This window comes from Ranitomeya imitator, chromosome 5, assembly GCF_032444005.1.
Source record: "Ranitomeya imitator isolate aRanImi1 chromosome 5, aRanImi1.pri, whole genome shotgun sequence".
Taxonomy (NCBI): Eukaryota; Metazoa; Chordata; class Amphibia; order Anura; family Dendrobatidae; genus Ranitomeya; species Ranitomeya imitator.
In genome coordinates this window covers 586,428,918-586,454,716 of record NC_091286.1, presented here as the reverse complement: position 1 = coordinate 586,454,716, position 25,799 = coordinate 586,428,918, and the positions used below count along the sequence as shown (strand labels likewise).

Below are 25,799 nucleotides of genomic sequence, written 5' to 3'. Positions count from 1 at the left end.
GAGGGACGCTTCACCCGCTTAAAAGAGACAGGGGAATCCTGGGGGGGAAACCTCGTCTTGTTTTAGTTTGAGGGTTTGCGAGATAACCGAAATAAGACTATCTACGACAGCCTGCATGCTAGAAGCCTGGTCTGATTCGGAGTCAGAATCGGACTGGTAATCCACATCTGACCCAACGTCCTCCTCTGAAGAGGGGAATTGGGAGGAGGAGAGCAGTTTGAGCGCTGCGGAGAGACCCGGAGAACCAGATGAAGAGCCAGACAGAGTCCTCTTTCTAGAGTGGCTGGCTGATTTGTCTCCCTGTGGTTCAGGGTCAGGTGCGGCTGACTCGCCATGGGAGATGGTCGGAGCACTGGTGGCTGAAGGAAGCTGTGGAAGACGTTCAAGCGCCTGGACCAGGGACTGAGATACCTTAGTCAAATCAGAGACCGACTGCGAGATAGCAACGGCCCACTCAGGGGAATGGGGAGCGCCCCCATCCCGAGAGTCAGAAGCTTCCTGCGGGGCAGACATGGCAGGAGGACTGCAGGACTGGCAGAGAGGCGACGATTGGCCTACTGACCACTTTATCTAACAACGAGCACAGGCGTTGTGAGTTATGGTAGGTTTGGTAGGGAAGGCTCCAGAAGAGTTGGACATAAGGATATTCTGCAGTACTATACTACAGAAAAGACTAAGGGGCCTACAGTGGTATGGACAATACCGAGGGAGGGGCCAATATAGCGTCGCAATCCTACCGCACCGCAGAGTTGTCTGTGTCCTCCAACGCACAATGTCTCCTGTGCACAGAGCTGCTGAGGCAGGAAGTGCCAGCGGGGAAGAAGGGGCGGACCTGTGCTGTGAGGAAAAAGCCAAGGCTCCTGATAGGGCCGCACCGAAAGGGAGGGGCGTGCCCGAGATGTAAGAGCCATCCTGACTGGAGAAGGAAAAGAGGGCCGAAAAAGCGCGCCCGAGGAGGTGGCGTGGCCTATCAGAGGGGGCGTGGCCGGCCGCAGCGAAGAAAGTGAAAGTAAAACGGCCGGGACTCTATGTGAGAGCGCTGTACATCTAGTCAGGGGGAGATACTGCTGCGGTGGAACGGCTGCTGAAGCGCTGGTACCTGCATGTCCGGTTCCACAGGTAGAGTGGGGAGAGAGGATCGTCCAGGGGCCCAATGAGAGAGGAGTCGCTGGAAACGAAATCCTTCATCCAGAAGACGGCCTCGACCCCAAAGACAAGGGGGAGGGTCACCGCTGGTGACCACCGTCTTCCTATCAGCCCTCTCCGAGAAGAGGGGTGAGGGGGACTGTTTGGCAAGGACCACCACCATAAAGACCCTGGAGCACCTGGGAGGATGACAGGGGATAATGTCCTGCCAGTGGTCTGAGAGTTGCGATGCGGACGACACCACACTGCTCGCTCAGCCGCCCTCCTGGGGAGGCAGGGTGGAAGATTGCACCCTGAATCACTGAATGCTGTGATCTGAAAAAGAAAGCCAAAACGTTAATAAAAACAACAAAACCTGTTAAGGAATCAAGGTTAGCAGCAGATCTGAAGATCCAGGTCCACCTCCTACAGACACTAAGCACAAACTGAGGTGCTTGGTGCCTGTCGGTGGGTGTATACTGCCAGGGAGGAGCTTCGCCTTTTCCTTTTTTTGCATAGTGTCAGCCTCCTAGCAGCAGCAGCATACACCCATGGTTGTCCTGTGTCCCCCAATGAAGCAATAAAGAAATGGAAATTTGGCGAAAAATTTGAACATTTCGCAATTTACGATACGATACACATTATTGATCCCGTGGGAAATTATGGCATCACAGCAGCACGACTTAAATCACAAAAATCATAAAGGAATTACATAGTTGACATGACAGTGGAGTTGACAGAAGAACATTATACATTAGAATAGGACATACACAACAAGTGAACTGAAATGTAGAGAAATAAGTAGACATTCACCTTGGTGGTTTAACCCTAATGTTATTGTTGTACATTCCCATGGCAGTTGGCACAAACGATTTCCTATATTTTTCCTTCTTACACCTCAGAAGTATTAGCCAGTTGCTGAAGGTGCTCTTCTGTCTCATGAATAGCTCATATAGTGGATGTGCATTATTGTTCATAATTGCCATACACTTTTTCAGAGTTCTTTTCTCCACTACCTCCCCAAAAGAGTCCAGCTTGCAGCCCACAGCAGAACTTGCCTTCTTAATAATCTTATTCAGCTTATTAGCATCAGAGGCCCGCACACTACTACCCCAGCACGCGATTGCAAAAAAGATGGCACTTGCCACTACAGATTGGTAGAACATTTCTAACATTTTGCTACACACATTAAAAGAACTCAGTTTCCTTAGGAAATACAATCTGCTCATCCCCTTCTTGTAGACAAACTCTGAGTGGCATCTCCAGTCCAGTTTGCTATCCAAATGGACCCCCAAATATTTGTAACTCTCCACCTGCTCTACCTCCTGACCAGCAATAGTGATCGGTAAGCATTCCAACTTAATCCTGCTATAGTTGGCCACCAACTCCTTAGTTTTCTTAACATTTAGTTGTAGATAGTTACCATTGCACCAATCCACGAAATTCGACACCACCCTTCTATATTCCTCATCCCCCTGATCTCCCCTAATGCATCCCACAACCACAGAGTCATCCGAAAATTTTTGAAGGTGGCAAAGTTCAGATTTATACTGAAAGTCTGAAGTATACAGTGTGAATAGAAAGGGCGCAAGCACCGTTCCCTGGGGGGCACCAACACTGCTCAGTAATCTGCTTGACACCACTGCTTTCATCTGTACAAACTGTGGCCGATCTGATTGGTAGTCAGTTATTCAATTTCTCATCCCCTCCTCCACCTTCATATCAGTCATCTTTTTGTGTAGTAAAAGTGGCTGCAGGGAGTTAAATGCACTCGAGAAATCGAAGAATATCGCTCGCACCGTGGTTCCATCAGTCTCCAGAAATGAATGTACCCTATGTAACAGAGAAAGAATAGCATCATCCACCCCCAATCTATGTCGGTAAGCAAACTGAAGGGGATCGATAAAAGCATTGACCCTTGGTCTTAAGTGAGCAAGTACTAATCTTTCCAAGGCCTTCATAGCGTGAGATGTTAAGGCTACAGGACGATAGTCATTTAGGGTTGCAGGAGAAGAAGTCTTGGGTACCGGCACCAGACAGGAAGTTTTCCATAACACTGGTACCCTCTGTGTTTGTAGACTTCCATTAAATAGGCGTGTAAAGACAGTACACAGCTGGTCTGCACAAACTTTAAGGACACGTGAGCTGAGACCATCAGGTCCTGCAGCTTTACCAATGTTAAGTGACTTAAACTGCCTCCTCACATCATTTTCGGATACTCTAAAATTGGTCTGCTCATCCTCCAATATCGATGTTGCAGAATTTGCACCCAGTTCCCATCCACTATCAGTTGGCAGTACACATGTACTGCTAAATCTATTGAAATACTCATTCATCTCATTAGCCTTGTCCATTGTTCCTGGATCATTTTCAGGCCTCAGCTTAAGCCCAGTCAGTAATTTCATTCCTGCCCAAACCTCTCTGGTATTATTGTGGGACAGTTTCTTTTCAAGTTTAATTCTGAAGGCTTCCTGGGCCTCCTTTATTTTATGCTTCAATTCATGATGTATCATTTTAATTTCCTCTTTGTCACCCAGTTTAACCCCTTAGTGACAGAGCCAATTTGGTACTTAATGACCAGGCCAATTTTTGCAATTCTGACCACTGTCACTTTATGAGGTTATAACTCTGGAACGCTTCAACGGATCCCGCTGATTCTGAGATTGTTTTTTCGTGACATATTGTACTTCATGTTAGTGGTAACATTTCTTCGATATTACTTGCGATTATTTATGAAAAAAACGGAAATATGGCGAAAATTTTTAAAATTTTGCAGTTTTCAAACTTTGTATTTTTATGCCCTTAAATCAGAGAGATATGTCATAAAAAATAGTTAATAAATAACATTTCCCACATGTCTACTTTACATCAGCACAATTTTGGAAACAAAATTTTTTTTTGTTAGGGAGTTATAAGGGTTAAAAGTTGACCAGCAATTTCTCATTTTTACAACACCATTTTTTTTTTAGGGACCACATCACATTTGAAGTCATTTTGAGGGGTCTATATGATAGAAAATAATGAAGTGTGACACCATTCTAAAAACTACACCCCTCAAGGTTCTCAAAACCACATTCAAGAAGTTTATTAACCCTTTACGTGCTTCACAGGAACTGAAACAATGTGGAAGGAAAAAATGAACATTTAACTTTTTTTTGCAAACATCTTAATTCAGAACCATTTTTTTTATTTTCACAAGTGTAAAAACAGAAATGTAACCATAAATTTTGTTATGCAATTTCTCCTGAATACGCCAATACCCCATATGTGGGGGTAAACCACTGTTAGGGCGCACCGCAGAACTTAGAAGTGAAGGAGCGCCGTTTGACTTTTTCAATGCAGAATTGGCTGGAATTGAGATCGGACACCATGTCACATTTAGAGAGCCCCTGATGTACCTAAACAGTGGAAACTCCCCACAAGTGACACCATTTTGGAAACTAGACCCCTTAAGGAACTTATCTAGATGTGTGGTGAGCACTTTGAACCCCCAAGTGCTTCACAGAAGTTTATAACGTAGAGCCGTGAAAATAAAAAATCGCTTTTGTTTACACAAAAATGATCTTTTTGCCCAAAAATTCTTATTTTCACAAGGGTAACAGGAGAAATTAGACCACAAAAGTTGTTGTGCAATTTCTCCTGAGTACGCTGATACCCAATATGTGGGGGTAAACAACTGTTAGGGCGCACCGCAGAGCTTGGAAGCGAAGGAGTGCCGTTTTACTTTTTCAATGTAGAATTGGCTGGAATTGAGATTGGACGCCATGTCGCGTTTGGAGAGCCCCTGATGTGCCTAAACAGTGGAAACCCCCCACAAGTGACACCATTTTGGAAACTAGACCCCTTAAGGAACTTATCTAGATGTGTGGCGAGCACTTTGAACCCCCATGTGCTTCACAGAAGTTTATAACGTAGAGCCGTGAAAAAAAAAAATTGCATTTTTTCTACAAAAATTATCTTTTTGCCCACAAATTTTTATTTTCACAAGGGTAACAGGAGAAATTAGACCACAAAAGTTGTTGTGCAATTTCTCCTGAGTACGTCGATACCCAATATGTGGGGGTAAACCACTGTTTGGGCGCACCGCAGAGCTTGGAAGAGAAAGAGTGCCGTTTTACTTTTTCAATGTAGAATTGGCTGGAATTGAGATCGGACGCCATGTCGCGTTTGGAGAGCCCCTGATGTGCCTAAACAGTAGAAATCCCCCACAAGTGACCCCATTTTGGAAACTAGACCCCCCATGGAACTTATCTAGATGTGTGGTGAGAACTTTGAATGCCCAAGTGCTTCACAGAAGTTTAGAATGCAGAGTCGTGAAAATAAAAAATATTTTTTTTTCCACAAAAAAGATATTGTAGCCCCCAAGTTTTTATTTTCACAAGGGTAACAGGAGAAATTGGACTGCAATAGTTGTTGTCCAATTTATCCCGAGTACGCTGATGCGCCATATGTGGCGGTAAACCACTGGGCGCACGGCAGAGCTCGGAAGGGAAGGAGCGCCTTTTTGGAATGCAGACTTTGATAGAATGGTCTGTGGGCATTATGTTGCGATTGCAGAGCCCCTGATGTACCTAAACTGTAGTAACCCCCCACAAGTGACCCCATTTTGGAAACTAGACCCCCCAAGGAACTTATCTAGATGTGTGGTGAGAACTTTGAATGCCCAAGTGCTTCACAGAAGTTTAGAATGCAGAGTCGTGAAAATAAAAAATATTTTTTTTTTTCACAAAAAAGATTTTGTAGCCCCCAAGTTTTTATTTTCACAAGGGTAACAAGAGAAATTGGACCCCAGAAGTTGTTGTCCAATTTATCCCGAGTACGCTGATGCCCCATATGTGGGGGTAAACCACTGTTTGGGCGCACGGCAGAGCTCAGAAGGGAGGGAGCACCATTTGACTTTTTGAGCGCAAAATTGGCTGTCGTGTTTGGAGACCCCCTGATGTACCTAAACAGTGGAAACCCCCCAATTCCAGCTCCAACCCTAACCCCAACACACCCCTAACCCTAATCCCAACCTCATCCATAATCCTAATCACAACCCTTACCCCAAAACAACCCTAATGTCAACCCTAACCATAACCCTAATCAAAACCCTAAATCCAACACACCCCTAATCCTAATCTCAACCCTAACCTCAAACCTAACCCTAATCCCAATACACCCCTAATCACAACCCTAACCTTAACCCTAATCCCAAACCTAACCCTAATCCCAAGCGTAACCCTAATGCCAACCCTAACCCTAATACGAACCCTAATCCAAACCCTAACCCTAATCCCAGCTCTAACCCTAACTTTAGCCCCAACCCTAGCCCTAACTTTAGCCCCAACCCTAACCCTAGCCCTAAGGCTACTTTCACACTGGCGTCGTTTGGCATTCCGTCGCAATCCGTCGTTTTGGACAAGAAACGGATCCTGCAAATGTGCCCGCAGGATGCGTTTTTTGCCCATAGACTTGTATTGCCGACGGATCGTGACGGATGGCCACACGTCGCGTCCGTCGTGCACTGGATCAGTTGTGTTTTGGCGGAGCGTCGGCACAAAAAAACGTTCAATGAAACGTTTTTTTGTACGTCGCATCCGCCATTTCTGACCGCGCATGCGTGGCCGTAACTCCGCCCCCTCCTCCCCAGGACATAGATTGGGCAGCGGATGTGTTGAAAAACTACAGCTGCTGCCCACGTTGTGCACAATTTTCACAACGTGCGTCGGTATGTCGGGCCGACGCATTGCGACGGCCCCGTACCGACGTAAGTGTGAAAGAAGCCTAACCCTAAGTTTAGCCCCAATTCTAACCCTAAATTTAGCCCCAACCCTAACCCTAAATTTAGCCCCAACCCTAGCCCTACCCCTAACCTAACCCTACCCCTAACCTAACCCTACCCCTAACCTAACCCTAACCTAACCCTACCCCTACCCCTAACCTAACCCTACCCCTAACCCTACCCCTAACCTAACCCTACCCCTAACCTAACCCTACCCCTAACCTAACCCAACCCTACCCCTAACCCTAACCTAACCCTACCCCTAACCCTACCCCTAACCTAACCCTACCCCTAACCCTACCCCTAACCCTACCCCTAACCCTACCCCTAACCTAACCCTACCCCTAACCTAACCCTAACCCTACCCCTAACCCTACCCCTAACCTAACCCTACCCCTAACCCTAACCCTACCCCTAATTTTAGCCCCAACTGCTGTTCTCCTGCCGGCCGGCAGATGGAGACAGATGGCGGGCGCACTGGGCATGCGTCCGCCATGTTCTGCTGCCGGCGGCCAGGAGGAGCAGCAAGAGGATCCAGGGACCTAGGTGAGTATGCTAGGGTCCCCTAATCCCCCTATTTCTCTGTCCTCTGATGTGCGATCACATCAGAGGACAGAGAATTACACTTTACTTTTTTTTTTTCGCGGTCGCCGGTAAACAGTTAATTACCGGCGATCGCAAAACAGGGGTCGGTAATACCGACCCCGATCGTGCTCTTTGGGGTCTCGGCTACCCCCGGCAGCCGAGACCCCAAAGATTCTCCCGGTGCCGGCCAGCGGGCGCACTGCGCATGCGCCCGCCATTTTGAAGATGGCGGCGCCCACCGGGAGACACGAGGAGCATCGGGGGAGCTAGGTGAGTATTGGGGTGCCTCCTGGGACCCCTTTTCTCTGTCCTCAGATGTGCGATCACATCGGAGGACAGAGAAATTAAAAAGAGATCGCGGTTTTTTTTTTTTGCGATCGCCGGTAAACGGTTAATTACCGGCGATCGCAAATGCAGGGTGGGTTAAAAACCCCCCGAATCATGTTCTCTGGGGTCTCGGCTACCCTCGGCAGCCGAGACCCCGGAGAAAATCGGCCTCTGGGGGGCGCTATGGACTTTTTCCACAGCGCCGTTAATTAACGGTGCTGTGGTTTAAGTACCCTTAGCGGCCGCCGTTAAAAGGCGTATCGGCGGTCGCTAAGGGGTTAAATGCCTTTTTTTTCCTGATCCAATTTTGTAACTTTGAATTTTTATGCCCTTAAATCAGAGAGATATGTCACACAAAATACTTAATAAGTAACATTTCCCACATGTCTACTTTACATCAGCACAATTTTGGAACCAACATTTTTTTTGTTAGGGAGTTATAAGGGTTAAAAGTTGACCAGTAATTTCTCATTTTTACAACACCATTTTTTTAGAGACAACATTACATTTGAAGTCATTTTGAGGGGTCTATATGATAGAAAATAACCAAGTGTGACACCATTCTAAAAACTGCACTCCTCAAGGTGCTCAAAACCACATTCAAGAAGTTTATTAACCCTTCAGGTATTTCACAGGAATTTTTGGAATGTTTAAGAAAAAAAAATGAACATTTAACTTTTTTCACAAAAAATTTACTTCAGCTCCAATTTGTTTTATTTTACTAAGGGTAACAGGAGAAATTGGACCCCAGTTGTTGTAAAATTTGTCCTGAGTACGCTGATACCCCATATGTGGGGGAAAAGCACTGTTTGGGCACACGGCAGAGCTCGGAAGGGAAGGAGCGCCGTTTGACTTTTCAATGCAAAATTGACTGGAATTGAGATAGGACACCATGTGCCTAAACATTGAAACCCCCCACAAGTGACACCATTTTGGAAAGAAGACCACGTAAGGAACTTATCTAGAAGTGTTGTGAGAACTTTGAACCTCCAAGTGTTCACTACAGTTTATAACGCAGAGCCGTGAAAATATATTTTTTTTCACAAAAATTATTTTTTAGCCCCCAGTTTTGTATTTTCCCAAGGGTAACAGGAGAAATTGGACTCCAAAAGTTTTGTCCAATTTGTCCTGAGTACGCGGATACCCCATATGTTGAGGTAAACCCCTGTTTGGGCGCACGGTAGAGCTCGGAAGGGAAGGAGCACTGTTTTACTTTTTCAACGCAGAATTGGCTGGAATTGAGATCGGACGCCATGTCGTGTTTGGAGAGCCCCTGATGTGCCTAAACAGTGGAAACTCCCCAATTCTAGCTGAAACCCTAATGCAAACACACCCCTAACCCTAATCCCGACCATATCCCTAACCACACCTCTAACCCCAATCCCAACCGTAAATGTAATCCAAACCCTAACTTTAGCTCCAACCTTAACCCTAACTTTAGCTCCAACCTTAACCCTTATGGGAAAATGGAAATAAATACACTTTTTAAAATTTTATTATTTTTCCCTAACTAAGGGGGTGATGAAGGGGGGTTTGATTTACTATTTATAGTGGGTTTTTTATCCGATATTTATGATTGGCAGCTGTCACACTAAAAGACGCTTTTTATTGCAAAAAATTGTTTTTGCATCTCCACATTTTTAGAGCTATAATTTTTCCATATTTAGATCCACAGAGTCATGTGAGGTCTTGTTTTTTGCGGGACGAGTTAACGGTTTTATTGGTAACATTTTCAGACACGTGACATTTTTTGATCGCTTTTTAATCCGATTTTTGTGCGGTAGAATGAACAAAAACCAGATATTCATGAATTTCTTTTGGGAGGGTGCTTATACCGTTCCACGTTTGATAATATTGGTAACGCAGTTTTATTCTTCGGGTCAGTACGATTACAGCGACACCTCATTTATATCATTTTTTTGTTTTGGTGCTTTTATACGATAAAAACATCGCTTTATTCTGAGAACTATAACTTTTTTATTTTTTCGCTGATGACGCTGTATGGCGGCTCGTTTTTTGCGGGACAAGATGTCGTTTTCGGCGGTACAATGTTTATTTATATCCGTCTTTTTGATTGCGTGTTATTCCACTTTTTGTTTGGCGGTATGATAATAAAGCGTCATTTTTAGTCTCGTCCCTTTTTTTCTTTTTTTTTTTACGGTGTTCACTGAAGGGGTTAACTAATGGGACAGTTTTATAGGTCGGGTCGTTACGGATGCGGCGATACTAAATAGGTGTACTTTTGTTTTTTATTTAGATAAAGAAATGTATTTATTGGAACAAAATTTTTTTTTAGAATATCATCAAAAAGTTAATTTCAGTTCTTCAATACAAAAAGTGAAACTCATTAGATAGAGTCATTACAAACAGAGTGATGCATTTCATGTGTTTATTTCTGTTAATGTTGATGATTATGGCTTACAGCGAATAAAAACCCAAAACTCATTATCTCAGTTAATTAGAATACTTTATAACACCAGCTTGAAAAATTATTTTAAAATCGGAAATGTTGGCCTACTGAAATGTTTGTTCAGTAAATGCACTCAATACTTGGTCGGGACTCCTTTGGCATCAATTACTGCATCAATCCAGCGTGGTATGGAGGAAATCAGCATATGGCACTGTTGAGAGGTTATGGAAGCCCAGGTGGCTTAGATAGCAGCCTTCAGCTCATCTGGTGTCTCATCTTCCTCTTTACAATACCCCATAAATTCTCTGTGGGGTTAAGGTCAGACAAATTTGCTGAACAATCAAGCACAGTGATACGGTTGTTTATAAACCAGGTATTGGTACTTTTGGCAGTGTGGACAGGTGCTAAGTCCTGCTGGAGAATGACATTTCCATCTCCAAAAAGCTTGTCGGCAGGAGAAGCATAAATTCCTGGTAGACGGCTGCGCTGACTTTGTCTCAATAAAACACAGTGGACCTACACCAGCAGATGACATGGCTCCCCAAACCATCACTGATCGTGGAAACTTCATACTAGACCTCAAGCAGCTTGGATTGTGGTCTCTCCACTCTTCCTACAGACTCTGAGACCTTGATTTCCAAATGAAATGCAAAATGTACTTTAATCTTAAAACAACACCTTGGACCACTGAGCAACAGTCCAGTTCTTTTTCTCCTTGGCCCAGGTAAGACGCTTCTGGTGTTGTCTATTGGTCATGAGTGGCCTGACACAAGAAGTGCGACACTTGTAGCCCATGTCCTGGATACGTCTGTGTGTGGTGGACTTTTGGATTTTCATTGGCTGTAAGCCATAATCATCAACATTAACAGAAATAAACACTTGAAATAGATCACTCTGTGTGTAATGACTATATATAATATATGAGTTTCACTTTTTGTTCTGAACAACTGAAATAAATTAACTTTTTGATGATATTCTAATTTTGTGAGAAGTGCCTGAAGTCACATGACCGCCGCTGGAGAATCCTTACAGTACACACTGTACGCGACGTGAGGACTCACAAGTTTGCAGTCCCACACAATGACTTGCAGCCTGAAGCCTGAGAACCCCTTTAAAGAGGGGAGTGCACCCACCTTGTCATAAATGTTACTCCAGTAGGGGACTAGTGTGACACTTCTGGAGTAAGAAACGCCTCCATTATGGATGAATTAGTCAGGTATACACAGCCACGTCCCGCCTGCTCACGGCTTCCTCCTCCTTCCACGCTGCGCAAAAATGTTCAGAGTTTTCTGGTGTATACTCTCTGATGAATCAGCCCCAATGATTTTCAGCAACAATCTCTTCCTCTGAAAAACACAAAAAAAAAAAAGTTATCAAAATAGTGAAAATGAGAACTACAGCTCAGCATGCAAAAATACAGACACTGGCGTCAATCAAAACTGCAACTAATTCGGAGGGGGAAAAAAACACGAGCCCCAATACGACTACAGGGACAGAAAAATAAAATAATTATTGATCCTGGAAGAGCGGGAGAAAAAAAACGAAAGCACAAACTCTACAGGGTTAATAATGGTCCATGGCGGCACGCTGCGCTGTGTCTACCTTAGGTAACGTTCACATTTGCGTTGTTGGGCGCAGCGTCGTCAACGCAACCAACAACGCAATACACAATGCTGCGTTTTTTGACGCATGCGTTGACATAAACTAGTAATGTTCCTGAATTTTGGTGCAGGGAAAACACTACAAGTAGCGTCCTCCGCGCCATGTCTGGTCGTAAATGCGTCGTAAAACGCAATACAACGCATACCGGCGCATGTCCATGCACCCCCCCATGTTAAAGATAGGGGCGCATGACGCATGCGTCGACGACGCTGCGCCCAACAGCGCAAATGTGAACGTAGCCTTACATGTGATGTTGGCGCTATATAGGGGGTGGAGTAATATTAGGCTTTGGGACTCCTGACCCTGGTAATACCCATGTCCAGCCCTAGGCTCGCTGGGAGCTGTAGTCCTACAGCCTGTGTTTCCAGTGTTTCAGCTTTCTGACACTTCAGGTCATCTGTACACTGCTGATAAATGTGGATAGACCTAGTACAGCACAATACACACCGCACATACCTGACACCGAAGTCACTCTTCTCCCTCCAGCAAAGTCACACAGTAATAATATTACTGTTCAAAATACTGAGCCGCTTTCAGCATAAACCAGCTGCTAATCCGATTCCACACAATGTCCGCTTACGCACTATGCAGCCATTTTAGTGAAGACCAATCCTGGTAATATCTGATAGCGTAGTAGCCGCAAAAATGGCGACAATACCAGAGACCCGCCTGAAGTAAGAGATGACGCTCTAGTGGAGAGACCCGGACGGCTGCGGGAGGAGCCTACACAGTGGGAGGAGGCAGTATGAGTAGTCCGAAGGGAATCACGTGATTTAAGGCAGCCTATCAGGTCGCTACTGTGGTTGACTGATGCTGGCTGCGCAGTGATGGGCGGAATACGCTGTTCAAATCCATAGAGCGCTCCCTGGTGGTGAAGTGGTCTGTACTCGGCTGTCTGCCGGCTCCTACTGAACATCATGAACCGAAAAACGTTTTAACCCTTTCATGACCAGGTTTTTTCCACGTTTACACTTTGTTTTCTCCCCCCTTCCTCTCCTATCAGGAGCCATTACTTTTTTTATTTTACCTTGACATAGGAAGCTTTTAATTCATTTTAATTTTTTTTTCATTTTCGGTTTGCAAAGTCTCAAGAACAGTAAGGCTACTTTCACACTAGCGTTAACTGCAATCCGTCACAATGCGTCATTTTGCAGAAGAAACGCATCCTGCAAAAGTGCTTGCAGGATGTGTTTTTTCCCCATAGACTTGTATTGACGACGCATTGCGACGGATTGCCACACGTCGCATCCGTCGTGCGACGGATGCGTTGTGCTTTGGCGGACCGTCGGCACAAAAAAAACGCTACATGTAACGTTTTTTGCTGCCGACGGACCGCTTTTTCCGACCGCGCATGCGCGGCCGAACTCCTCCCCCACCTCCCCGCACCTCACAATGGGGCAGCGGATGCGATGAAAATCTGCATCCGCTGCACCCGTTGTGCGGCTCTTACAACGCTAGCGTCGGTAACCTCGGCCCGACGCACTGCGACGGGCCGAGCCCGACGCTAGTGTGAAAGAAACACCAAATAATATCCCTAAAAAGGGTCATGAAGGAAGATAAATCACCAAAACCGAAAAAATGCCTTCACAGAAAGACCAGATAATAAAAAGAGAGTATAATCTTTATTGAAAAACACATAAAAACATACAAATACTGGGACAGTAACCACTGATGCGGGAAAGAGACACAGTGGGACCCACATATAGACCGACCTCACAAAAGCAGTATAGCAGTGACTGCGGTAGACTTAATCATGAATAGTACATGGATAGTACAGGATCATGGGGTGCATTAAAAGAGGTCTGGATACACATGATGAGAGCATTATACTGCCTCTGTACAAATCCCTAGTTAGACCGCACATGGAGTACTGTGTCCAGTTTTGGGCACCGGTGCTCATGAAGGATATAATGGAACTAGAGAGAGTACAAAGGAGGGCAACAAAATTAATAAAGGGGATGGGAGAACTACAATACCCAGATAGATTAGCGAAATTAGGATTATTTAGTCTAGAAAAAAGACGACTGAGGGCGATCTAATAACCATGTATAAGTATATAAGGGGACAATACAAATATCTCGCTGAGGATCTGTTTATACCAAGGAAGGTGACGGGCACAAGGGGGCATTCTTTGCGTCTGGAGGAGAGAAGGTTTTTCCACCAACATAGAAGAGGATTCTTTACTGTTAGGGCAGTGAGAATCTGGAATTGCTTGCCTGAGGAGGTGGTGATGGCGAACTCAGTCGAGGGGTTCAAGAGAGGCCTGGATGTCTTCCTGGAGCAGAACAATATTGTATCATACAATTAGGTTCTGTAGAAGGACGTAGATCTGGGGATTTATTATGATGGAATATAGGCTGAACTGGATGGACAAATGTCTTTTTTCGGCCTTACTAACTATGTTACTATGTTACATGCATATGCCTCAATAGTACACAGGTAAAAAGTACTAACTCTATTACAAAGTATAAATAAATATATATAGAGACATACAACTGCAAAGTAACACTGTAACATATGAGACATAAATACAAGGCATGTAAAGAAGCTGCGGAGACACCATCACGTGTTTCTCGACGCAAGCAGTGAATAGCCAGGCCTTTCCCCGGGAAGGAACAACCACGGGAAGGGCAGCATCCTATGAAAGAAAGCCACCTATGCCAAGCATGGTATCCATCCACAGACAGCTGCAGTGGCGTATCCAGGGGGGGGCAGCCGGGGCATGTGCCCCGGGCGCAGCCGACAGGGGGGCGCCAGCGGGCCGCCTGATGATGCGGCGGTCCAAGGAGGCTCGGGTGGGACTGCACTTGTCCCGCAGCTGAGCAGAGCCCCTCCACCGCAGAGAGCCGCACACCACAGCTATTGCTTGTGCAGCTCTGTGCTCACAGGACCTGTGATGAGGTCACGGGGGGGAGGAGTCAGGAGTCACATGATGAAGGGCCTCTGTGTAGTGCAGGACTCTGCTGATTGTCATGGTGCTCGGTGCTGGACGAGGGTAAGGGTCAGGAGTGGTTTGTGTGGATGTAGCAGAGCCATGTGTGTACTAGGTGTACGGAGCGGAGCCGTGTGTGTGTACGGAGCGGAGCCGTGTGTGTGTACGGAGCGGAGTTGTGTGTGTGTACGGAGCGGAGCCGTGTGTGTACGGAGCGGAGCCATGTGTGTACGGAGCGGAGCCGTGTGTGTTTACGGAGCGGAGCCGTGTGTGTACGGAGCGGAGCCATGTGTGTACGGAGCGGAGCCGTGTGTGTACGGAGCGGAGCCATGTGTGTACGGAGCGGAGCCGTGTGTGTGTACGGAGCGGAGCCATGTGTGTACGGAGCGGAGCCGTGTGTGTACGGAGCGGAGCCATGTGTGTACGGAGCGGAGCCGTGTGTGTTTACGGAGCGGAGCCGTGTGTGTACGGAGCGGAGCCATGTGTGTACGGAGCGGGGCCATGTGTGTACGGAGCAGAGCTGTGTGTGTGTACGGAGCAGAGCCGTGTGTGTGTGTACGGAGCGGAGCCATGTGTGTACGGAGCGGAGCCATGTGTGTACGGAGCGGAGCCATATGTGTACGGAGCAGAGCTGTGTGTGTGTACGGAGCGGAGCCGTGTGTGTGTGTACGGAGCGGAGCCGCGTGTGTGTGTACGGAGCGGAGCCGTGTGTGTGTGTACGGAGCGGAGCCGTGTGTGTGTGTACAGAGCGGAGCCGTGTGTGTACGAGGTGTACAGAGCTGAACTGCGTGTGTGCAAGGTGTATGGAGCGGAGCCGTGTGTGTATGAGGTGTACATAGCGGAGCCGTGTGTGTACGAGGTGTACATAGCGGAGTCGTGTGTGTACGAGGTGTACGGAGCGGAGCCGTGTGTGCAAGGTGTACGGAGCTGAGCCGTGTGTATACGAGGTGTATGGAGTGGAGCCACGTGTGTACGGAGCGGAGCCGTGTGTGCAAGGTGTACGGAGCTCAGCCACGTGTGTAGGAGTAACTAGGTGTGGCCATTACATTACTGTACTCAGTGTGTGTGTGTGTGTTTGTGCGTGCATGCGTAGCGCTGCGGGTGAATGTGCAGAGACGTAAATGGTTTTGTGTGTGTACGGAGAGGAGAGGCGAGGGCAATGATGGGACTGACGGGGAGAGGGCAATAATTGGGATGGAGGGGGAGGAGGAAATGATGGATGTGGTGGAATGGGCAATAATGAGGGGGGGAAGAAATGATGGAGGTGGTAGAATGGACAAGGATGGTGGTGGTGGAAAGCACACTGATGATATTGGAGGGGGAGAAAATGATGGAGGTGGTGGAATGGGCAAGTATGGTGATGGTGGAAAAGACAATGATGATGGTGGTGGAAAGGGCAAAGATGGAGATGGTGGGGGAAAAGAAAATGATGGATATGGTAGAAAAGGCAAAGGAGGAAATGATGGAGGTGGTGGAATGGGAAATTATGGGGTGGTGGGGGAGAAAGCAATTATAGTGGTGGTGGTGAAGAGGGCAATGATGGGGTGGGGTAGAGGAAAATAATGGGCATATATGAGGAAACAGTTCAGGAGAATGGGGGGCATATCTGAGGAAACAGTATGGGGGATGGGTGCAGACAGTATGAGGAGCGAACGGGGGAATGTATGCGGACACAGTATGAGTAGCAATGTGAAAAATGTATGTGGACAGAGTACGGGGAGTGAGGGTGATGGGATGTGTGCAGACACAATATAGGGAGTCAGGTGAGCAGGCAGTATAGAAAGCGAGGGGGTAAATATATGAGGAGACAGTTTGGTGAACAGGAGGGATGTGAGAGGAGACAGTATGAGGAGGGAAGGGAATAGTGTGAGGAGACAGTATGCGGGAGAAAAGTGAGTGGGCACAGAATAGAAACTGAGCAGTAGGGGTATAGAATGAGGGGACAGTGTAAGGGCACAGCCAGCAGAGGACGGTATACCAAGGAGTGGGGAGTGTAATCAGAGTACAGTACAAATACTGGGCCCTATAGAGGGGGACACAGTGTGAGAGGACAGTGTGAAGAGGGGACCGGTATGGAAAGGAGAGGTTAGAGTGAAGAGTATGTACCATAAGAGGGACAGTGTGGGGGTCATATTTTGGGCAGACAATATAGTGAGGGGCAATTTTTTATTCAGGAGCATTATAATGACACTTGTATCTTTAAGGGCGTCATGTGGAGATTTTCTGCAAAAGAGCGGACAAGATGGAAGTCTGCAGAGACGGCTGTGGATGAGAAAACTCATCATGGGGTCTGGACAAGATGAAGAAAAGAAGTAGAACGACTCCAGAGATGACGACATCTATAAGGTACCTGGATGTAAATGTTATTTGTGTGTTGTGAATTCTGTGGCAGAGCTCCCTCCTGTGGTCACAAGTGGTACTGCGGCTTCTGAGTTTCCTTCCTCAGGTGATGTGGTGAAGTCGTAAGGTGTTGCTCTATTTAACTCCACCTAGTGCTTTGCTCCTGGCCTCCAGTCAATGTTCTAGTGTTGGTCTTGCTTCCTCCTGGATCTTTCCTGTGGCCTGTCTGCTCAGCATAAGCTAAGTCTGCTTGTGTTTATTTTGTTGCTATATTTTCTGTCCAGCTTGCTTTTTGGGTTTTGCTTGCTTGCTGGAAGCTCTGAGACGCAGAGGGAGCACCTCCGTACCGTTAGTCGGTGCGGAGGGTCTTTTTGCCCCTCTGCGTGGTTGTTTGCAGGTTTTTGTGTTGACCGCAAAGCTATCTTTCCTGTCCTCGATCTATTCAGTAAGTCGGGCCTCACTTTGCTAAACCTATTTCATCTCTGTGTTTGTATTTTCATCTTACTCACAGTCATTATATGTGGGGGGCTGCCTTTTCCTTTGGGGAATTTCTCTGAGGCAAGGTAGGCTTATTTTTCTACCTTCAGGGCTAGCTAGTTTCTCAGGCTGTGCCCGAGGCGCCTAGGTCTGTCAGGAGCGCTCCACGGCTACCTTTAGTGTGGTATTATAGGATTAGGGATTGCGGTCAGCAGAGTTCCCACGTCTCAGAGCTCGTCCTATGTTTTGTGGGTTTTGTCAGGTCACTTGTGTGCTCTGAACTTCAAGGTCCATTGTGGTTCTGAATTACCTAATCATAACATTGTGATACTGACTAACTCATGTTTTTATTTATGTTAGGAGCATTAAAGGGGTTGTCCAGGCTTGTAATGAGTCTGCAGTCATTCTTTGTGACTGCAGACTTCTGAATTCTCACAGTGCGCCCTGCACGCTGTCAGGATTCTCTCGTGCTGGTGATTTACATACATGCGGTCACGTGCTGACTAGACATGTGTGGCCTCACTCAATGAAAATGAACTGAGCGAGGCCAGCACGTCTAGTCGGAATGTGGTCAGAAGTATACAAATCACATGCTTTTGCTGACATGACCGTCCACTGGCAAGGGAGAATCCTAAAAGAATTCAGAAGCTGCGATGTCAGGATTCAGCTCTGCAGGTTCCAGTAGTCGTCACATGGACACTTCACTCATATGCGACTTTCAGACTTGTGGTCCTGTGACAACGAGCTTCTCTTCTGCTTCTCTCAGTTTTTCACTGAATATTGAGAGCATTAGGGAGAGGAGCTCGTGGGTACATGACTAAGTGTGAAAATCACATATGTCCTGGGGGGGGGGCGCCGAAATGAATTCTTGCCCCGGGTGCCAGAAACCCTAGATACGCCTCTGGACAGCTGTTTCGGGGTTTTTGCCCCTCATCAGTGTGGAGTAGGAATCTGGCTATTAGGAGCAGTGCCTAGTAAAAAGGCTATAAAGGCACAGATGATTGGCCTCGGGGAGACCAAAACATCCAACACTGCGGAGACACCATCACGTGTTTCTCAACGCAGTGATTCCAGAACACTGCCCCCATCCCTTATGGGAAATATGCAGATGCATGTAAAGAAGCTGCGGAGACACCATCACGTGTTTCTCGACGCAAGCAGTGAATAGCCAGGCCTTTCCCCGGGAAGGAACAACCACGGGAAGGGCAGCATCCTATGAAGGAAAGCCACCTATGCCAAGCATGGTATCCATCCACAGACAGCTGTTTCGGGGTTTTTGCCCCTCATCAGTGTGGAGTAGGAATCTGGCTATTAGGAGCAGTGCCTAGTAAAAAGGCTATAAAGGCACAGATGATTGGCCTCGGGGAGACCAAAACATCCAACACTGCGGAGACACCATCACGTGTTTCTCAACGCAGTGATTCCAGAACACTGCCCCCATCCCTTATGGGAAATATGCAGATGCATGTAAAGAAGCTGCAGAGACACCATCACGTGTTTCTCGACGCAAGCAGTGAATAGCCAGGCCTTTCCCCGGGAAGGAACAACCACGGGAAGGGCAGCATCCTATGAAGGAAAGCCACCTATGCCAAGCATGGTATCCATCCACAGACAGCTGTTTCGGGGTTTTTGCCCCTCATCAGTGTGGAGTAGGAATCTGGCTATTAGGAGCAGTGCCTAGTAAAAAGGCTATAAAGGCACAGATGATTGGCCTCGGGGAGACCAAAACATCCAACACTGCGGAGACACCATCACGTGTTTCTCAACGCAGTGATTCCAGAACACTGCCCCCATCCCTTATGGGAAATATGCAGATGCATGTAAAGAAGCTGCGGAGACACCATCACGTGTTTCTCGACGCAAGCAGTGAATAGCCAGGCCTTTCCCCGGGAAGGAACAACCATGGGAAGGGCAGCATCCTATGAAGGAAAGCCACCTATGCCAAGCATGGTATCCATCCACAGACAGCTGTTTCGGGGTTTTTGCCCCTCATCAGTGTGGAGTAGGAATCTGGCTATTAGGAGCAGTGCCTAGTAAAAAGGCTATAAAGGCACAGATGATTGGCCTCGGGGAGACCAAAACATCCAACACTGCGGAGACACCATCACGTGTTTCTCAACGCAGTGATTCCAGAACACTGCCCCCATCCCTTATGGGAAATATGCAGATGCATGTAAAGAAGCTGCGGAGACACCATCACGTGTTTCTCGACGCAAGCAGTGAATAGCCAGGCCTTTCCCCGGGAAGGAACAACCACGGGAAGGGCAGCATCCTATGAAGGAAAGCCACCTATGCCAAGCATGGTATCCATCCACAGACAGCTGTTTCGGGGTTTTTGCCCCTCATCAGTGTGGAGTAGGAATCTGGCTATTAGGAGCAGTGCCTAGTAAAAAGGCTATAAAGGCACAGATGATTGGCCTCGGGGAGACCAAAACATCCAACACTGCGGAGACACCATCACGTGTTTCTCAACGCAGTGATTCCAGAACACTGCCCCCATCCCTTATGGGAAATATGCAGATGCATGTAAAGAAGCTGCGGAGACACCATCACGTGTTTCTCGACGCAAGCAGTGAATAGCCAGGCCTTTCCCCGGGAAGGAACAACCACGGGAAGGGCAGCATCCTATGAAGGAAAGCCACCTATGCCAAGCATGGTATCCATCCACAGACAGCTGTTTCGGGGTTTTTGCCCCTCATCAGTGTGGAGTAGGAATCTGGCTATTAGGAGCAGTGCCTAGTAAAAAGGCTATAAAGGCACAGATGATTGGCCTCGGGGAGACCAAAACATCCAACACTGCGGAGACACCATCACGTGTTTCTCAACGCAGTGATTCCAGAACACTGCCCCCATCCCTTATGGGAAATATGCAGATGCATGTAAAGAAGCTGCGGAGACACCATCACGTGTTTCTCGACGCAAGCAGTGAATAGCCAGGCCTTTCCCCGGGAAGGAACAACCACGGGAAGGGCAGCATCCTATGAAGGAAAGCCACCTATGCCAAGCATGGTATCCATCCACAGACAGCTGTTTCGGGGTTTTTGCCCCTCATCAGTGTGGAGTAGGAATCTGGCTATTAGGAGCAGTGCCTAGTAAAAAGGCTATAAAGGCACAGATGATTGGCCTCGGGGAGACCAAAACATCCAACACTGCGGAGACACCATCACGTGTTTCTCAACGCAGTGATTCCAGAACACTGCCCCCATCCCTTATGGGAAATATGCAGATGCATGTAAAGAAGCTGCGGAGACACCATCACGTGTTTATCGACGCAAGCAGTGAATAGCCAGGCCTTTCCCCGGGAAGGAACAACCACGGGAAGGGCAGCATCCTATGAAGGAAAGCCACCTATGCCAAGCATGGTATCCATCCACAGACAGCTGTTTCGGGGTTTTTGCCCCTCATCAGTGTGGAGTAAGAATCTGGCTATTAGGAGCAGTGCCTAGTAAAAAGGCTATAAAGGCACAGATGATTGGCCTCGGGGAGACCAAAACATCCAACACTGCGGAGACACCATCTCGTGTTTCTCAACGCAGTGATTCCAGAACACTGCCCCCATCCCTTATGGGAAATATGCAGATGCATGTAAAGAAGCTGCGGAGACACCATCACGTGTTTCTCGATGCAAGCAGTGAATAGCCAGGCCTTTCCCCGGGAAGGAACAACCACGGGAAGGGCAGCATCCTATGAAGTAAAGCCACCTATGCCAAGCATGGTATCCATCCACAGACAGCTGTTTCGGGGTTTTTGCCCCTCATCAGTGTGGAGTAGGAATCTGGCTATTAGGAGCAGTGCCTAGTAAAAAGGCTATAAAGGCACAGATGATTGGCCTCGGGGAGACCAAAACATCCAACACTGCGGAGACACCATCACGTGTTTCTCAACGCAGTGATTCCAGAACACTGCCCCCATCCCTTATGGGAAATATGCAGATGCATGTAAAGAAGCTGCGGAGACACCATCACGTGTTTCTCGACGCAAGCAGTGAATAGCCAGGCCTTTCCCCGGGAAGGAACAACCACGGGAAGGGCAGCATCCTATGAAGGAAAGCCACCTATGCCAAGCATGGTATCCATCCACAGACAGCTGTTTCGGGGTTTTTGCCCCTCATCAGTGTGGAGTAGGAATCTGGCTATTAGGAGCAGTGCCTAGTAAAAAGGCTATAAAGGCACAGATGATTGGCCTCGGGGAGACCAAAACATCCAACACTGCGGAGACACCATCACGTGTTTCTCAACGCAGTGATTCCAGAACACTGCCCCCATCCCTTATGGGAAATATGCAGATGCATGTAAAGAAGCTGCGGAGACACCATCACGTGTTTCTCGACGCAAGCAGTGAATAGCCAGGCCTTTCCCCGGGAAGGAACAACCACGGGAAGGGCAGCATCCTATGAAGGAAAGCCACCTATGCCAAGCATGGTATCCATCCACAGACAGCTGTTTCGGGGTTTTTGCCCCTCATCAGTGTGGAGTAGGAATCTGGCTATTAGGAGCAGTGCCTAGTAAAAAGGCTATAAAGGCACAGATGATTGGCCTCGCATATTTCCCATAAGGGATGGGGGCAGTGTTCTGGAATCACTGCGTTGAGAAACACGTGATGGTGTCTCCGCAGTGTTGGATGTTTTGGTCTCCCCGAGGCCAATCATCTGTGCCTTTATAGCCTTTTTACTAGGCACTGCTCCTAATAGCCAGATTCCTACTCCACACTGATGAGGGGCAAAAACCCCGAAACAGCTGTCTGTGGATGGATACCATGCTTGGCATAGGTGGCTTTCCTTCATAGGATGCTGCCCTTCCCGTGGTTGTTCCTTCCCGGGGAAAGGCCTGGCTATTCACTGCTTGCGTCGAGAAACACGTGATGGTGTCTCCGCAGCTTCTTTACATGCATCTGCATATTTCCCATAAGGGATGGGGGCAGTGTTCTGGAATCACTGCGTTGAGAAACACGTGATGGTGTCTCCGCAGTGTTGGATGTTTTGGTCTCCCCGAGGCCAATCATCTGTGCCTTTATAAATACAAGGCAGCCTAACAATGCATATAAGCAATACTGCAAAGTTGTTTGCAGGATGCGTTTTTGCCCCATAGAGTAACATTACCGCCGCATTGCGACGTATTGACACACGTCGCAAACCGTCGTGCGACGGTTGCGCTGTGTTTTGGCGGACCGCCGGGAGCAAAAAAGTTAAATGTAACGTTTTTTGCTGCCGAGGGACCGCTTTTTCCGACCGCGCATGCGTGGCCGGAACTCCGCCCCCACCTCCCCGCACCTCACAATGGGGCAGCGGATGCGCCGGAGAAATACATCCGCTGCCTCCGTTGTGCAGTGCGTCAAACGCTAGCGTCGGAATCTTGGCCCGACGCATTGCGACGGGCCGAATCCGACGCTAGTGTGAAAGTAGCCTAATTCTGTTGTAGTTTGGTTGTTTGCAGACCAAAGAATGTCTTGTTTTTTTTAATTTAATTTTGAACTGGGGAATGTAGGTGATTTAAACTTTTTTGCTTTTTTTAAAAAAAATATTTTTAAAAAAATAAGCTGCATTCGGTCTATAAGACATATCCCCCCAAAATTTTTGGGGAAAAGTGCATCTTGTAGTCCAAAATACAGTATGTCCCTATCCTGGACCGATTCTGGTATGTGTTTCCCGTTCTACCTCTGTTCTTTAATTTATAGAAAAAAATTAACCATTATACTCACCAGGGGCGTACATGGACGTTATGGGGCTCCATACCAGAAGTATAATGCACTCCCCATGGTCCTCCATATAGTATAATGCACTCCCCATAGTCCTCCATATAGTATAATGCACTCCCCATAGTCCTCCATATAGTATAATGCACTCCCCATAGTCCTGCATATAGTATAATGCACTCCCCATAGTCCTCCATATAGTATAATGCATCTCATAGTCCTCCATATAGTAAAATGCATCCCATAGTCCTCCATATAGTATAATGCACTCCCCATAGTCCTCCATATAGTATAATGCACTCCCCATAGTCCTCCATATAGTATAATGCACTCCCCATAGTCCTCCATATAGTGTAATACACTCCCCATAGTCCTCCATATAGTATAATGCACTCCCCATAGTCCTCCATATAGTATAATGCACTCCCCATAGTTCTCCATATAGTATAATGCACTCCCCATAGTCCTCCATATAGTATAATGCACTCCCCATAGTCCTCCATATAGTATAATGCACTCCCCATAGTCTTCCATATAGTATAATGCACTCCCCATAGTCCTCCATATAGTATAATGCACTCCCCATAGTCCTCCATATAGTATAATGCACTCCCCATAGTCCTCCATATAGTATAATGCACTCCCCATAGTCCTCCATATAGTATAATGCACACCCCATAGTTCTCCATATAGTATAATGCACTCCCCATAGTCCTCCATATAGTATAATGCACTCCCCATAGCCCTCCATATAGTGTACCACACTTCCCATAGTCCTCCATATAGTATAATGCATCTCATAGTCCTCCATATTGTAAAATGCATCCCATAGTCCTCCATATAGTATAATGCACACCCCATAGTCCTCCATATAGTATAATGCATCCCATAGTCCTCCATATTGTATAATGCACTCCTCATATTTCTTCATATAGTATAATGTAACCCATAGTCCACCATATAGTATAATTCAGAATAATATAGTGACTTCACGATTACAGTGCATGTGAGCGCTGTAGCCAATCAGCAGTTCTGTCAATGTATACAGTATGCAGCACCCACATCTCTGCCTGCAGTCCCTCTCTCCCTGCAGAGACACCAGTGTACTCAACGCCAAGGCTCCCGTCCTGCTTCTTCTGGGTTTGCTACTGATCGGGGGGGGGGGTGCACTCCTTGCAGGTCTCCAGGCACTGTGCTTAGAGCATGCACATGCACACTTCCTCTTTCTTAAAGGGACCGCCTATGCAATGTTGTGAGTTTGTTCCTAACATGCTTGTCAGTTCTCAGGTACTTACATCCGAGTCTGTTGCACCCGCCAGGACTTCCTTCAACGTCAGCCAAGTCTGCTGCACCTGCCAGTGTTTCCTTCAACAGCAGCCGAGTCTGCTGCACCCGCCAGTGCTTCCTTCAACGGCAGCCGAGCAAGCTGCACCCGCCAGTGCTTTTCTCAATTGCAGCCAAGTCTGCTTCACCCACCAGTGTTTCCTTCAATGGCAGCCAAGTCTGCTGCACCCACCAGTGTTTCCTTCAATGGCAGCCAAGTCTGGTGCACCCACCAGTGTTTCCGTCAACGGCAGTCAAGTCTGCTGTGCCCGCCAGTACTTCATTCAACATCAGCCGAGTCTGCTATGCCCACCAGTGCTTCCTTCAATGGTAGCCGAGCCAGCTGCACCCGCCAGTGCTCACCTCAATGGCAGCCAAGCCAGCTGCACCCTCCAGTGCTCACCTCAACGGCAGCCAAGCCAGCTGCACCCACCAATGTTTACCTCAATGGCAGCCAAGCCAGCTGCACCCGCCAGTATTTACCTCAACATTTCAAAAACCTGACCGTCACATCCAAACATAGACTAAGTGTGAACAAGTGCTGAACCTAAAGTTGCCAACTCGTATATAGTTAAGTAAATAAGGCAGCACACTGCAGTGCTAAAACATGCAAACATGAAACACGAAAATTGAACTGCATTACTGCACTAGAAATATGAAAAATGAGAGCGTTTAGAGCATAAAAATGGCCAATTTCATGTGTACCTGGTAGCCACATTAGGGCATCTCTTTTATACCAGGTCCTAAACTTGCCTTTCGTCGCTGAGAATAAACGTCTCCATCTGAATGGGTACATGTGAAACCTCTTCTTAGACTAAAATTCTCTCTCTCTGTGGAGGGGTATTGGACCTGCTGTAATTAAAACACGTGGCTAGGAGGCGGGAGTGCTCAATCAGAAGGCTAAAGAATACATTTCAAAAACCTGACCGTCACATCCAAACATAGACTAAGTGTGAACAGGCGCTGAACCTAAAGTTGCCAACTCGTATATAGTTAAGTAAATAAGGCAGCACACTGCAGCGCTAAAACATGCAAACATGAAACACGAAAATTGAACTGCATTACTGCACTAGAAATATGAAAAATGAGAGCGTTTAGCGCATAAAAATGGCCAATTTTATGTGTACCTGGTAGCCACATTAGGGCATCTCGAGGAAAGGCAA

The 25,799-nt window shown here is 47.2% G+C and overlaps 1 protein-coding gene across 5 annotated transcripts in view; it reads right to left on the bottom strand.

The window, feature by feature from the left end:
- Positions 1-12,582, bottom strand: part of CEP63 (centrosomal protein 63) — a 98,442-nt gene extending 85,860 nt beyond the window's left edge. For 3 of the 5 annotated variants that reach the window (XM_069727930.1, XM_069727931.1, XM_069727929.1), the window contains exons 1-2: positions 12,330-12,490; positions 11,345-11,557 (exon numbers count right to left, since the gene is read on the bottom strand). In XM_069727930.1, the coding sequence (XP_069584031.1) occupies positions 11,345-11,352 (8 nt within the window). In that variant the 5' untranslated portion in view covers positions 11,353-11,557; positions 12,330-12,490. Of the gene's footprint in view, positions 1-11,344; positions 11,558-12,329 lie in introns of all 5 variants that reach the window. The other 2 variants (XM_069727928.1, XM_069727932.1) reach the window with 1 other exon arrangement.
- Positions 12,583-25,799: the final 13,217 nt, after the last annotated feature.